At 28.6% G+C, this 16,922-nt stretch overlaps 1 protein-coding gene across 2 annotated transcripts; it reads left to right on the top strand.

Annotated features, from left to right (window-relative positions):
* The first annotated feature begins 12,761 nt into the window (after positions 1-12,761).
* On the top strand, positions 12,762-16,922 carry LOC130809724 (acetylglutamate kinase, chloroplastic-like). 2 transcript variants are annotated; one of them, XM_057675501.1, is made up of 2 exons: positions 12,762-12,954; positions 15,598-16,922. In XM_057675501.1, exon 2 carries the CDS (start codon positions 15,679-15,681, stop codon positions 16,726-16,728), a length of 1,050 nt encoding a protein of 349 aa, XP_057531484.1. In that variant the 5' UTR covers positions 12,762-12,954; positions 15,598-15,678; the 3' UTR covers positions 16,729-16,922. The 2 variants fall into 2 exon arrangements, with proteins under 2 accessions (XP_057531484.1, XP_057531485.1); XM_057675502.1 differs by having other exon boundaries at positions 12,768-12,954; positions 15,624-16,922.

Here is a 16,922-nt window from a genome sequence, read left to right as displayed (position 1 = left end):
ATATGTTTTATGTGTCTATGAGAGCTCTCTATTTATAGGATAGATCACATTAAGTAACATCAAGTACATTAAAGTTATGAATAATTGATAATGAAACAGCCCCAAGTACTTGAAGAGTCAAAAACAACATCCTAGGAGCATCAGAGACTTCGTTCGACCAAAACAGGGGTTCGTTCAATCGAGCGGGCTACAGAAAGTTTCTGATTGCATTTTGTCTGCTCGCTCGACCTTCTTTGGAGCTCGCTCGGTCGAGCAGCAATTCAAAGAGCTTCTAACAGTATTGCTCGACTTGCATAGTAGAGCATCTTGAATTAAACCTTTCCACTTCTTCATCAAGTCCCATAACTCTCATGATTAACTCACACTTCATTACCTCATCAATCTCTATTTTTAATCACCATCATAAACCACAATCATCAACATTCAACTTAATACATCCACATTAACACATTCATTGGATTTTATCCCAAGAGTCACACATAAATACACACATTAATTGTGCAATCAAGTCACACCATTCATGACATCATTTATAACAAGACTGGTGGCTCCATCCTCATGATATTGCAACAATATGTAATAACATAATTGTAATAAAAGGTCCAATTAAATTATACGAGTGAGATTAAAAGTGATAGAAAATGAGAAAATATATTTTATAGTAATTAGTGGGGACACTATATAAATAAAATTTTTGCATGTAAAGTAAAAAGAATGGACGAAAATAGAAATTATTACAATCTGATCTTAGCAACAGAAGTACTTAGGAGTAATGACTGGTGATCATGATATCCTTAGAAATTAGAACGAAGAATATCAGCCTCAAGAGTGGCTTCTTCTTCGGTCCTCAAGATATTACAACAATATGCGAGGACACAATTGTAAAGAATAAAATAGGTTTATTATTTTGTAGGTGAGATTAAAATTAATAGAAAATAAAAAAAGATGTGTAGATAAGAATTAAAGTAAATAGTGGGCAAGCTATCTAAAATAAAAATCTTATGCAAATTAAAAGGATGAACGAAATAGAAGTTGTTTCAATCTCTTAGGAGTTAGGAATAAGAACAGAGGTAATACTTAGGAGTAATAAATTACCATCAATTTATATGGAGGTGATTTTAAACACGTGTAATATATTTTATTATATGTAATTTTTATATTAAGAGTTTATAAATATTTTTTTACATTAAATAATATTAGTTTGATAATTATATTATTTAGTTCTTAGTTAAAAAAATGTAAAAAAGAAAATAAATCTCAAAAATAATAACAATCTATTTTGTATGAGCTAGACCATCTCACCATGAGAGGGTCCATACAAAAAGTCCATTAGTAAAAAAACATAAAAAAAAATTAGAACTGAATTCCCAGTTATACAGAAAGCAATTTTTAAAATTTAGTTTGAATTAACTCAATTGAAGTAATCTCACAATGAGACCACTTCAATAGAGAATTAGTGAAATAAAATTGTTTAAAATTCACCGGTGATTTAAACTCTATACATCAAATCTTATATAAGATTGAATGATGGTATAAGACATGTAGAATTTACTATAGAGATTGAGACATTTAATTAAGAGTTGATTTAGAAATTCACTTGGCAATTGCTCTTGGTGACTAACACCTTATTGACATGTCTAATGTCACATGTGGAATAATGAGTATAATTAGTTAGTATGTACAAATAACTATGAATAGCGATTGTATGGGATTGAGTGGGTAGATACCCTAATTTTGATCATCCTAAAGCTATCTTGTACTTCAATTTTATTGACTAGTTAGCATCATGGTTTGTTTTGGCTTGGACAAAAATAGTACAATTTGGTCTAATATGCTTTTTTTTTTTTTTTTTTAAGTTTACTTACTTGACAAGCTTGTAGTATACAATCAATAAAAACTAACTTGATTGGAAATGTTTACCTAATTTGAGTTTGCACTATGCAAATTTAAAAATACAAAGGGAGTAAAAGACAACAGTAATGAGGTTTGATCCTTCTGAATTCTCATTTTTTTCGCAAATTTCATTTTTATGCATTAACAATGCCTTTTGGAGAGTTAGTATTTGACATGAATGAAAAATTGTGAACAAAATTTCTTTTTATCAAATTTTCATTACAATGAGATTTACTCTACAAATACTACAAAAAGAACTCTTATGTCGACTACATAAAATATTCAACAATCAGTGGGTATAAGTCTATGCCCACTAATTTCTAACTATTTTAAGCTCAGAATAATGTAATTACTATTTCAATTTAGTAGGAAATTAAGTTTATGACTAACATTGAACAGTCAGAAAATTAATCGTAATTTCTGACTAACAGGTTGGTCAAAAATCAGTAGAAAACTTCCAACTATTTATTAGTTAGAAAATTGTCAAAAAACCTTTTTTCTGGATTTCATCTCAAAAAGACATAAAAAAAGTTCTAAACAAATTTCCGATTATGTTATTATTATTATTATTATTATAAGAAGTAGTAGAAGTATATTATTAATCGTATTAATAAAATATCATTATTCGTATTAGTGTTGTTTTAGTCTTGAAGTGATCACGTATTATAGTTTTAAAGTGATCACTTATAAACCTTAAAATGATCATTTACAATATTATAATGATTACTTAGAGCAATGTGCTAATTATATGGGTTTTTCTATCTTCTCATGAGACGATTTCATACAAGACGAGATAATTTTTTTAATACACTTTTACACATTTGACTTACATTTTTATCTTATTGAGACATTTGTCTAACGTTTTTATTTAAGACAGAGGGAGTAATTAATTATAAGAGTACAAAAATATATGAAAACCGTGCATGTGAAGATCAAACAATCAGAAAATTGAGAATTTTCTTGACTTCATTGATAAGAGGTTATAAGTACAAGCTATTCAACTTCACTAGTAAACTCCTACTACTACCTAGTCAGCTTGATCGTTACCTATTACCTAATTCTCAATTTTAAACCAAAAATAAGATTTAGTATTTTTTTTTTTTAAGTAAACGAGTAATCCACTAATTTTGAAAATTGGTCGTAAAATTTAGGTTACTTTAGAAAATGTACACATAAATTATAATCTTGTATTAGAGCGAGCTTGGAGAGTATTTTTAGTTACTCAAATACGAGCAAGTATTTCTTCTATTTCTATATGCTCTTTAAATAGTTCAGAGTTTTTTTTAGTGTAATATAGAAAATTTAATGATACGAAAGTGACCGAGTAAATATTCATCAACATTAGATGTCTACTCGAGTGTATGTTGTGTCCGAATAACATACCTTTTGTGATATATTTTCAATGTTCTAGAGTATATTAGTCTTACTGTTCTTTTTAGTCTATGTTGAATTTGTTATAGTTTTAGTTTTGATCATAACTCACTTTTTTTATTTTTATATATTTAACTTATGTTTTTTTATCTCATCTATATATATTTTTTCACTTTTATATAAAATATATTCACTCATTTCAGCCATTTTGTCTCATTTACTTTTGAGACAGTGACTAAGGAGTAGGGTATAATAAGTTAAATTAACTAGTGAGACATGATAAAATAAGAGTGAGAATATAGAGAGTAAAAATAATGAGATCGTATCTAAAATGAAACATTTTTATTAGGATATATTAAAATAATAAATGAGGCCAATTGAAAGAAACAAAGGTACTTTTTATCATTTTTTGATTTTTACTTCAATTTTTTTTGAGTTATTTATTTGGGATAGAGGAAGTAACTATCAACTTAATTTGGCTTAGGTGGGATGAAAAATAAAAGTTGGAGCTTTTGTGGTGTTTGGACCAGTATTTTTTTTTTCTATTCAATTTGCTTTTTATCTTTTTAGTTTCTCCCAATAAATTTGGTTTATTTTTATTTTAAAATATGATCTATTATTTTTACTCTTTTGGTCTATTTGATAGTGAATGTTAAATGGTGAGAATAATAATAGTTCATGAGTGTAATTATTGTAGGAAATTTCCTTAACAAAATATATGTTTCACTTTAATTATTTTATTTTATTCACATATTTCATTCACATATTTTACCGTATTAGGTGGTAATAAAATATTATACACAAAAATATTTTTTTTAAACATTAAAATTTCTCATAGAAATAATATGATACATATATAATAAAAATTACACAAAAGTTTTAAAACTAACAACCAAACATATGTTCACTCTTATTTTTTAGTACACAAAGGCCCAATGTCTTAAACCAACTTTCTACTCCATACTAGTAGTTGGAATCGACAAAAGGCATCAAAATGATAGTATTCCACTATTGTATTAGGGCCTTTTTGAATTATCACGAGGAGAATCCACTGATATCTAAGTTAGTGTACTGCCACACTGCCATGGATCTAATCCCTACTTATATTAAACACAGAATATAATGTATGGGTAGTATACAAAACATGCTCACTTTATAGTAAGATCGAGATTGGAATGAAATTTAGAATGGCTAACTTCATGATATGAATCATTTGAAAAATAGCTTGTGGGGTGTTTGACAATAGGCTGTTGACTGTTGGCTTGTTTGACCAACTGAAAATATTGGTTGTTTTTGTTGACTTTTAAATTAGCTGAAAAAGCTAGTTGTTTGTGAAAATGTTTGGTGAATTTAAGTATTTGTTGTTGGCTATTTATTAGGAAAAAAGTGGGTTAACAAGCCAAAAGTCAACCACAAAAGCTAGCTAGAGTAGCTTTTTCATTTCGGCTTAAAAACCAGCTTTTTAGCTACTTTAAAAGTCATATCAAACACTTTTTTTGGCTGTTTGACCAACTAACAAGACAAAAGCCAAAAGTCAACAAAAAAGCTAAGAACCAAACACCCCCAGTGTCTTGAGAGACCGTCCCTAAGAAAGACGGATTTCAAGCCCAACCCGTATTTTTAATGTCTACTTACATTATCTTTAATGCTTACTTATCGGATTCTTAATGTCTACTTTCAATATATTAAATGTCTACTTACATCATTCTTAATATCTACTTACAATATTTTAAAAAATATATAATGGGTCGGCCTAATTAGAAATTGTCTCTCACAAAAATTTACATTTGACAAATAAACCTATAAAAAATGTGGTTCACAAAATTATACCTGGAGCAATTCGGCATAAATCTCATTAATCATGGACATGAAACTCATTAATTATGAAATTTTTTAAGTTATATTTTTAAATATATTAATAAATATATTAATTAAGCCGGTTAAAATATTAATGTGTAACACCATATTATGTTTATAATGTGACCGATGTATGTTGTTGAAAGAATCAAGTTTCTTGGGCTTTTTATTGGTTGAGTGAGCTACATAAAGAATTTGATGGTATTTCAAAGGAAAGGATAATCTGACTGAATGGGTGGTTTTTAAATTATATTTAAACTTCAATCAGAGAAATAATGCTATCATGAAGACAACTCTATTAATTTTATATGTTATTTTACAATTTAGAAATAATTTAATATTTCAGCTTGTGTATTTGCATAGAACAATTTAAAGTCACATATATTCGTGGTATTAGGTATACTGATGGAAAAAAACACGTGGTGGCATATGTGTGCGGAAAACGATTATAAGAGCATGTACAATGGTACATCCTCTTAAATATTTATCTTTCTTTCTTCATTTAACACATTATCATCTCTTTCATCCTCATCATGTTTTACCATTTTCATCGTTTTCCCTTTAAATTTTTCCCAATATTAATGTATCCTCTTATATCCTCTTATTTTTTCTCTTTTCTACTTTATATATATCCCACCATACAAATTTTAATATTTTCATATTTTTTAATTTATTATATTAATTTTTTAATATTGATTGGTGATGTTAATTAATCTGTGGGTTCTCAATTATAAAATATATCGATAATTAATTGATTACTAATTATAAACAATAAATAAAAATTTGACACTATCAATAATAAAATGTAATGATAATTAATAATAAATTAAGACATTAAAATATATTATCAAACAAGATATAAAAAATTGACAAAAACATTAAAATTTTCAAACGAAATTAGGAAACATGCCATGAAATTGAATTACGTAGAGATTTTAAAATACGGATTAGTGAGAATACGAGCTTCTGAACTTTTTGTTGCATCCTCCTTATGCTTTCTTCTTTCTTCACCTCGTTCATTTATCACGTTAAGCATGCGCTCTCCTAAATCTATCCTATGGGTTGAGAATTCTAGAAAAGAAGAATTGAAAGATTCAAGGTTTACAGATGACATTAAAGAGGTAGCAGCTTCTTTACCCTTGCGCTTTGTCTTCTTTATCCCATCAGGTCTAGTTGGTGTAGCACCCATCCTTTCCTCGTATGGTATATCAGGGCATGAATTTTTGTTACTTCCTTCACTTTCAGAAGGGAGTTGAAATATTTCAGGGTTCCATTTAGGAAATGTTCTCATAATTTCAAAACAATGCATCAATTGGAATGGCTTATTTTTATTTGCTTTTTGAAAAGCTGCATATGCACGATTTTCAACATTCAAAGTTGAGTCGCCACTCTTTTTATGGCATAGCTTATACCCATAAATATCCATCCATCTCAAAACCGTAGAGTTGATCTGATCCCAACGTAGTTGCATTGACTTTTGGGACCTTTCACGTATTTCATTGGGGTTTTCTTGCCGTGCTAACTCGTAATATTTAAGTATATCATTCCATAAGCCAACCTTTCTAGTGTTAGTGTTTCCTTCTATATCTCCTCCCACATTAATGTACCTCGAAACAATTGCTTTATCTTCAGGTATGCTTCAACTCGCCTGATCACCAGTCATTCGGGCAGTAGTTGTCTCTTTAGCCGTGGTAAAGACTTGTTGAGGAACCACTTCAACATCTTCCTCATGTATTTCTTCGAGATGTCTTGTTTCCCTCATTCCCGAAGTCGGAGTACCATTATAAGAATCCTCCCCCTTGGAGATTGCTCCATTTGTTGAGTTAAATGATCAAAAACGGGGAACAATGAAGGATATTGTTTAAAGAATGTTTAAGCAGAGTAAAAAGTGGAACATTTTGATTTAGAGGGGTGTAACTTTGACTAACTGGTCTCGGTTGATGTCCAAACCACTGTAAAACAACTTGAAATTGAGGATTATTGAGGATATTTGGATCAAAAGGGCCAACATTTGAGTTATTTTGAGAGGTTGGATAACTAGAAAAATTAAAATTTCCATAATTTGAGTTATTTGGATTCATAATTATTATTATTATAATAATATAAAAAATTAATATGAGAAAGTAATCTCTAATATGAGATAATTATACTGATTGTATCTAGTGAAAGAAAATGACAAAATTTAATGTGAATGTAAAATATACAAATTTGGGTTCATTTTATAGAGAAAAAAAAATCTGAACTATTGATAATTTTTTTTTGATTTGCAAATTTTTTTATTTTGTCATATGAGTAGTTTTTCTTGGTAAAACATACACCAAAAACTAAAGCCAATAAATACATGACACATGTCAATATATGATTTGGTAAAAAAAGAAAAATTTAAAAAAATAAAAATAAAATCCTAGCCGTGTGAACGTGTCTTCGGAAACAAAAAAATAATCTAAAATCTCTTCTCTTTGTAGAGAGGATGCATTGTTATCCTCATTTTTAAAGGACTTGAGCACATTCTGAGGAGAATTTAAGAGGTTATAAGAGGACATAAAAGGAAAAAAAAAAGGCCATTGTACATGCTCTAAGGATGTAATAGCATGAATTGTGATGATGCGGTGCAAATTTTGGATATATAATTGTAGGAAAGTAGAATATTATATTTAATATTTTATATTATTGTGATTTAGTTTTCCTAAATTTAATATTCTCTATATTTCGTTTCCTTAATTTAGTTCTAATTTCTTTTATAAATAGAGGTAATACCTCTTATTATTATTCAATACAAACTAAGTATTCAAAACCCCAAACACTAATCTCTACTTTTATTATTTCCGCATTTTAATTTACCTACATGGTATCAGCACCGTAAGGTATTCCTGGATGGAAAAACTCTATCGGTATTTTATCATTTATCATAATCGACCAAAATCGCATCCAAACGAAAACCAAAACCAATCAAACCAAACCAAAACAAACAAAACCATGATATCCATGGCACAAATGAAACCAATGTTCCAACTTTTTCAAACAATGACCCAAAAACTTGAACAACCAATCCAAATTGAAAAACTAAACTACCAAAATTACACCACGTGGTGTAAACAAATGAAAACAGAAATCGATGATCGGAGAAGGCTCAACTATATCATCGTCATCCCTTCATCTACCAGAATTCCACAACCGAGACCTTGTAAAATATTTTCTTAACTACACTACCGCCGCTTGAGATTTATAGACAAGAATCCACTTCATTCTTGACCCGTTTAGCTACCTCCCGTTGATGAGACCATTCAACGTGAGGTTGCAAGGGGGAGAAATATTGTAGAAAAGACATCATCGGATTTTAATCCCTCAGAAAATCAAAACCCAGATTTAAAAACAAACCTAGAAAACTCATATTCAAAATCAAACTCAGGTGATAATGGCCATCGCCGGAATTTAGAAAACAATGGTAAAAGAAAAAGAAAAATCTAATGTTAGAAGAAGATGAGGAAAAGCAAGCAACAACCTCCATGAATGGTAAAAGAGAAAGAAAAAAAAATTGATGTTAGAAAGAGATGAGGAAAAGCAAATAAAAGTTATGGAGAGAGAAATGGAGTTGGGAATAATTGGGACAAGTAAGAAATTTCAATTTTGAAAGTCCAAATTGATGTGAAGGAAGTCTAAATTTTTGATCCAAATAATAAAATAAATCAACTCATTTTGTTTCTTGACCTTTTATCTAAACCCGAAAAATAGAAAACCAATTATGGAGAATTTTCCAAAGAGATTATCAAAAATTCAAAATGTTCTTTATAAAATCAAAAGATTAACTAGCAGACCTTTTTGTTAAAGGCAATTGGCTCAAAAGCGTTGAAAAATATTTTTGGCAAGTTCGGTCTCGGTAATCCCAAGACCAAACTTGCGAGGGAATGTAGGAAAGTAGAATATTATATTTAATATTTTATATTATTGTGATTTAGTTTCCTTAAATTTCATGTAATATTTTGTTTCCTTAATTGAGTTCTAATCTCTTGTATAAATAGAAATAACTAGATAGATTCCCGTGCCAAGCACGGTTTATGAATCATTTGAATACAAAATTAGTAATCTTATATGTGTAATTAAGTTATTATATGACTCTTAATATCTTAAGTATATTTAAACTACAAATTGATTTGTTTTAAAAACTGTAAAGGTATTACTATTAAATTGAGATTCATATTATTAATATATTATTATATAAAACATAATCATAAAATTATGCACTAAAGTATAGTGTTTTTTAAATTTGACTTTTCACCATTTTTTAAGTGATCAAACGGGACCACATGTGAAAGAAAAAAAATATAGTGTTTTTTAAATTTTTATAGGGGTAAAGTGGAGTTCGTGTGTATAAAGGTGTAAAAAAGCTAAGTTTAGTTGGGGTAAATTAGTAAAGGTAACATACCCAAAATAGAAATGAGACATTTAGGGTGATTTGACTAAATAAGGAAATGAAACACTTATGATGAATAGGAATGAGTACAGTTTATAAGTAATTACATAAAATAGTAGAAAATTTCTACACATAAAAAATAATATAAAAATAATTTAAATATTCAATGTCTTTGTAAAACCTTAAAATATATTTTAAGACTAAAGAACATATTTTTTTACTATAATAATTAACATATAACTTAATTTAAGTAGTTATGTATTATAAACTTGTCAAATATAGGTGATAAAATTATCATTTAAAATTTATTTCACCGATATCTTATCCTAATTATTAATAATTATTTCTTAAATAATTAATGTTTAATCTATTTAATTTATGCAGTTTTTTAATATACCTATGTAAGTAATATACAGGATTATCTATGAAAAACTTTTAAAAATTATTTTCTTTTCTTAAGTTATTACAAATTTAATTTAATGAAAATTAATAATTTACATAAATAATTAATATATTATTCGACAATGATCCATTGTAATTAAAAGATAGTACATATTTTAGATGATTGTATGTGACAAAAAGTTATTAGTAAACAAAGTAAAGTTTTAAAATCTTTTGTAATTAATCAAATTAATAAATCTAATCAGAAAGATATTACATGATATGCTAAAAAATATTTTCCTAATAAGAAAATGAAAAGAGCGAGAAAATTTTTATTATAAAGTCCATATGTGTCCTAATCGTCTCTTCAGTAGAATATTGTATCATTTTTAACATACTTACCAAATTAAAAATTTTGATTAACATTTTAGTCACATTATTCTACAGATTTCACAATATTATTCAAAAATTTACACTGATCTATAAATTTAGGAACAATATTATTCTACACCTATTAAACAAATTTGGAAAATAATTTTGTTATATTCAAAATATTATTTTCTTTTATTTTGGAAATAATATTGGAAATCATATTGAAAAATGTTACTGATTAACATTTCGTCATAATTAAGTTTAGAAATAATACAGGAAAACCATATTGGAAAAAAATAAAGCTATCTAATTCTTATTCTGCACCTTAAATAAATTCTAGTATTTTAGGAAATGATTTTCAGTAAATAATAAGCTGTCACGTCAACATAATTGAGCGGAAAAATATTGAATGAGAGTCTGACATGTGTCAGTCTCGTTTCTTCATTAGTAGTCTTTATAGATTATAGATAGATTATAGATTATAGATTGTATCATTTTTAACATACTTACCAAATTAATGATATTGATTAACATTTTAGTCATATTATTCTACAGATTTCACAATATTATTCAAAACTTTACACTGGTCTATAAATGTAGGAACAATATTATTCTACACCTATTAAACAAATTTGGAAAATAATTTTGTTATATTAAAATATTATTTTCTTTTATTTTGAAAATAATATTGGAAATCATATTGAAAAATGATACTGATTAACATTTTAGTCACATTTAAGTTTGGAAATAATATAGGAATCATATTGGAAAAAAATAACGTCAACATAATTGAGCGGGAAAATATTGAATGAGAGTCTTACATGTGTCAGTCTTGTTTCTTCATTAGTAATCTTTATAGATACCTCTCATTATTATTCAATACAAACTAAGTATTCAAAACCTCAAACACTAATCTTTACTTTTATTATTTATGCATTATGATTTTCTAAACAAATACATTATAATGGAAGTGTTGAACTTATAGTTGCATTGTTGTTATTAAACTACTGTTAATATATATTGCATTGTTGTTATTAAACTACTGTTAATATATAATAATATTACCCTAACTATTATAATTGCACTATATGAGGTGTGTTTAGTGAATAAATAATTAACTTATTAGATGATTATTTCGTTTTATAATTAGAATTATGGGTAACTATAATTTTGATGGTATGTAATAATTAAAGTTTATTGATATTAATGAAATTTAAATAGAGAGATGTTATAAAAACTTTCTCCACAATGTAATAATTAAAGTTTATTGATGTTAATGAAATTAATAGAGAGATGTTATAAAAATTTTCTCCACAATTTAGGGAGATGTTGACTTTTAAGGATTGGATTTTGATGTCGCCACTTTATATATATTGAAATTTCAATATTGAGAATTAAAATTTTCTGAAGCTTATTGTAGAAAATATTTTTTTTAGAAATTTCTTTTTGTTCAATTTTTAAATGGTACCGTAGTTTCTCATTTGGGCTAAATAAAGATGGATTGTATCAGTAGTTTACCCAATAAAAGGTGGGTAAGGGCCTGTTCTTTTTTTATGATCTGATTGAATCAGATTTGAATTTATTAAGGTCTGATTTGATCTGGTTTGATTTGGTTTGATTCAGTCTGATCTGATTTGATCTGAATCATTCTGATCTGGTCTTATTTGGTTTCATAAAGTTGTTGTTATTATTATTATTATTATTATTATTATTATTATTATTATTATTATTATTATTATTATGAAAACAATTAATAAATATTAATATTATTTAATTAATTAATTAATCATAATGTCATAAACATTATTATAATTATTAAATAATCATTTATATATTATTATTATTATTATTATTATTATTATTATTATTATTATTATTTAATTCATTAAATAATTAATTAATAAATATTGTTAATTAATTAATTACTATAATAATATTATTACATTTTTGATATTATTAAAATTATTATTTAAATATTTATTTATTAATTATTTTATTAATTAAGTAATTAATTAATTAATATTGAAATTAATAATAATAATAGTAATAATAATAATAATAATAATAATAATAATAATAATAATAATAATAATAATAATAATAATAATAATAGTAATAATAATAATAATAATAATAATAATAATAATAATAATAATAATAATAATAATAATAATAATAATAATAGTAGTAGTAATAATAATTTTAATTATAATAATAATATAATTATAATAATAATATTAAAAAAATAAATAATAATAATAATAATAATAATAATAATAATAATAATCATGATTTAATCTCATATAATTAGTCTAATTTGATCTGAATTTTTTTGATCTAATCTAAATTAATCTGATTTAATCTAATCTGATCTGATCTGATTTTAATAAAAATCAGTAATAAATTAAAAAAATAAATTGAAAAAAACAGACTCTTATACTCAGAGTTAGAAAGTAAAAATAAATAAATGAATAAATAAATTAGTCCTTGTCGTCGTCACTTTTGTAATGGATACTCTAACCTTCGTTTCCCTCTTTCGTTCCCAACAACCAGCAAGGGCTGCTGTACCTCCACTGTTCGCGGCCAACAAGCAGCCAGGGCTGCTGTCCCTCCGCCTAGAATAGCCACCACACGCCACCACTACTTTTTCTCTTCTCCATATTTTTTTGGTGAGCTACTCCTATTTCATCAACCTACTTTGCATTTCTTATTTGTCATTCCTTTGTATTGTGTTATTGATGTCGTGTTTCCTCTTGAATTTGAATAAACTATACTGATTTTGTTACAAGTAAGAATTAAAATGGTGATTCAAGCATGTTTTAAACTTTTAATTTAGGTTTTGAATTGAGAGTGAGAATAATGGTTAATTTTGCTTTCAAGATGTGTTTTATGGTATTAAAGTACATACACAACCTTGTTGATGAGGTTACTGAAGTCTAGATATTGTCGTTGTAGTTGTAAGTGTTGTTTGATGAATTGTTAATAGTTGTTAGGGTATTATTTATATAATTTTTCTTATGGGTAAGATTTGAAATTGTGAATTGAACATGGATGACCTAGCCCTTAGTGTTTATATTAGGGATGGAAAATAATGATAGTATGTATTACTTTTGTGTATATGGTGATGTTATGTTAACTGGACAGCTTTGTATAAGCTTTAGGTATGTGCTATTGTTGTTGGATGGTGGTAGTATCAGTTGTTGGTAATTGTTAGGATTGTTGGTTACAAAATGTGGTCGTTAATTGTCACTATTATCATGTAAATGGTGGTGGATGTTGTTAATTTTGGTGATTGTCATTGCATGTTAAGTGTGGTATGGACGTAGTTATTAGAGTTGAACATTGTTGTGTTAATGGTGATTGACATTGTTAATTTTGTCACTTTTTAAAAGTTGTATAGTAGCCAAAGTTATAAGTATTGTGAGTTGTCCAAAGAACTCATTACATTATCTTTATTCGATGTCACCTTAAACTTGAAGAAGGTAGCGAAATGAATTGTAGAGCAAAACTATCATGAGTATTATTATGGATATTAACTATAATACATGGCGTTATACGAACTTAAGCCTACTAATTAAGATTTTTAGTGATAATGTGAATTTGTTTGGTTTGTATCTTTTCCACTTAAACATACCTTGTTATAGAGTTGATGGCAAAATTTATGTTATTTTATGATTTGAACTGGTGTTATAGTTGATGCGCATGTATGTGTATGGCAAAATTGGTGTTATTTTATGATTAATTATATAGTTATGGATATGTGAAACTAATATCGGACAAACTTTATAGAAGTTATGGATTCCATGACCTTTAAGTTGAATCAACACAATAGTAATGGTTGAGAATGGGATGGATTTTCCTATGGGGAGAATTGAATTTTGTTGGATTGGATTATGTTTTGCTAAACGAGAATGATTCCCTTATTGTTGAATATTAGAACATATTTGGATACTGTAACTTGACTGGATTAGTATCCCAGTTGGTTTAGTTTTCGGAGGTATGGATCATTTATATATGGTCGTTGTACGGGGTATGATCATACTTTGCAATTAGGCGTCGACATGACCGTCACAGTCCTTAGCTGAGGAGTTACCATGTGTTGACCCCAATTAGTAGCCTCTAGTCACATATATATTTAAACTGATAAGCTCCATGAGTTCACACTTTGGCATTGATGTCAGATTGTCCAATAGCGCCTTTAGTCAAGCTGGTATCATGTGTGCCTTAGGATGGTGTAGTGAATCGAGAAAACAAAAAGATTGAAACTTATACCTTGATGACTGACACTGTGAGAAGTAGAGAACGATAATAAAGAGTTTGAGAGTAGTCCTTCAAGAATGTTATAGGTTTATCTCTTTACCGTAGTTTATTAAGTTATTGCTTGGTTTATTGGCATTATAATAATATCTTATTAGTTACTGACGTGTACATGTTTTAATTTCGTGACCATGACTCTTTCTATGATGCTTCTGCTACATTTGACAGTCGGTCTTAAGTTGAGTAGCAGGAGAATCATAGATAAGCTTAATAGGTCTTAATGTCCTTTTGCATTGCATATCAGCGATGTGAGCGCGTATCTTGTAATTTTTGCAACATCTATACAAGTTTTAACTTCCTATTTTTGTTGGGTTGTATATGTTTTTGGTTGAGGCTTCCAACCTTCTTTTGTATAATTTATTTCCGTTGCGTTTTCTCTATGATTTGAAATTTGAATGAATTTGTATTAGTCTAGTGTTTTTCAAACTCATTCGTTTACATTGGAACCACGATCCATGATTTGCATGTCTGAAAATCCAGCGATAAATGACTCCTCCTTGATAAACTATTCAAAGCCTATGTTACCATTTTCTTATTATTATTTACATATTGCGTTTTCTCTATGGTTTGAAATTTGAATGAATTTGTATTAGTCTAGTGTTTTTCAAACTCATTCGTTTACATTGGAACCACGATCCATGATTTGCATGCCTGAAAAGCCGGCGATAAATGACTCCTCCTTGATAGACTATTCAAAGCCTATGTTACCATTTTCTTATTATTATTTACATATTTTACGCATGTCTATCTTTCATACTTCCAATTTTCAAAGGAGATGCTGCCAAAATTTCTTTTACTCCCCATTTTTTTAAAGTCACAAATTATTCCTCGACTCTTTTTAGATTAGTTTTTTTATTTCATATCTTATAATTTTGTTTTTAGTAACACTCGAATTTCTTTTTCGATTTTGTCTCTTTGAGGAGTCGAAAATTCATGGGTGTTACAACTTACATTGTTATATTCTCATTAATACTTTGATTTGTTTATGATGGCAGGTGATTTGATTTGTTTATGATGGCAGGTGAATTCACGTGCTCCTAATTTATAATCTTTACTAGTAAATATTAGACAACAAAATGTTGGTCGCAAAAACTCCCTCACTTCATCCTCTTCCCTTCTCTAAGAAGTCCTTAAAAGGTCCAAATCATTGCATTAAGTTCATTTCACCCTTCATTAGTGTCCCTCAGCCAAAAAAAATAACTACGACTCGTTCCTTTCCAAGTATCAATTCATCTCTTTCACTAGACCTTGATAAATCAGTAAATGCACTTACTCCTGCTCAGACCCGAGTTGATATTCTGTCAGAGTCTCTCCCCTACCTACAAAAGTTTCGTGGAAAAACCATCGTTGTTAAATATGGTGGTGCAGCCATGAAATCCGAATCTCTTCAAGCATCAGTTATCAATGATCTTGTGCTTCTCTCATGTGTGGGTATACGCCCTATCTTTGTCCATGGAGGTGGTCCTGAAATCAACCAATGGCTCGACCGTATTGGCCTCAAACCGAACTTTCTCAATGGTCTCCGTGTCACTGATGCTTCCACTATGGAGATAGTCACAATGGTTCTTGTTGGCAAGGTCGATAAAAATCTAGTGTCTCTCATAAACAAGGCAGGAGCAACTGCTGTTGGCCTCTCTGGTTTAGATGGCCGCCTCCTCACAGCACGTCCCTCACCGAGAGCTGCAGAACTCGGGTTTGTTGGTGAAGTGGCACTTGTGGACCCCACCGTTCTTCGGCCTTTGGTAGAGAATAATCACATTCCTGTCATTGCATCTGTAGCAGCTGATGACAATGGCCAATCCTATAATATCAATGCAGATACCGTAGCAGGGGAATTGGCTGCTGCACTGGGTGCTGAAAAGCTTATATTATTAACCGATGTAGCAGGCATTTTGGAAAACAAAGATGATCCAAGTAGTTTAGTGAAGGAAATTGACATTACCGGCATAAGAAAGATGGTTTCAGAAGGCAAGATTGCTGGTGGGATGATCCCAAAGGTGAACTGTTGTATTAGGTCTCTGGCTCAAGGGGTTAAGACAGCAAGTATAATTGACGGTAGGGTTCAACATTCACTGCTACTCGAAATTTTGACTGTTGAAGGGGCTGGAACCATGATCACTGGTTGATATTTATGTTCCGTTCCAATTCAATCATCTTTCTATTCCCCCTTTTGTTTTTCCCACATTCAGAAGAGCTTGAATGACGAGGGTGGGGTTGCACTTCTATGTGATATGATGTTGTCGCGTTTATTTCTTGTTAGATTTCTGTACTCGAAGAACACAATTTTGATACTTAATGAATTCCCGGTTAAGTTCTCGTA

Source organism: Amaranthus tricolor, chromosome 4 (genome assembly GCF_026212465.1).
Source record: "Amaranthus tricolor cultivar Red isolate AtriRed21 chromosome 4, ASM2621246v1, whole genome shotgun sequence".
NCBI lineage: Eukaryota > Viridiplantae > Streptophyta > Magnoliopsida > Caryophyllales > Amaranthaceae > Amaranthus > Amaranthus tricolor.
Note: the sequence above shows the minus strand (reverse complement) of the source record. Positions and strands in the feature narration are given on the sequence as shown.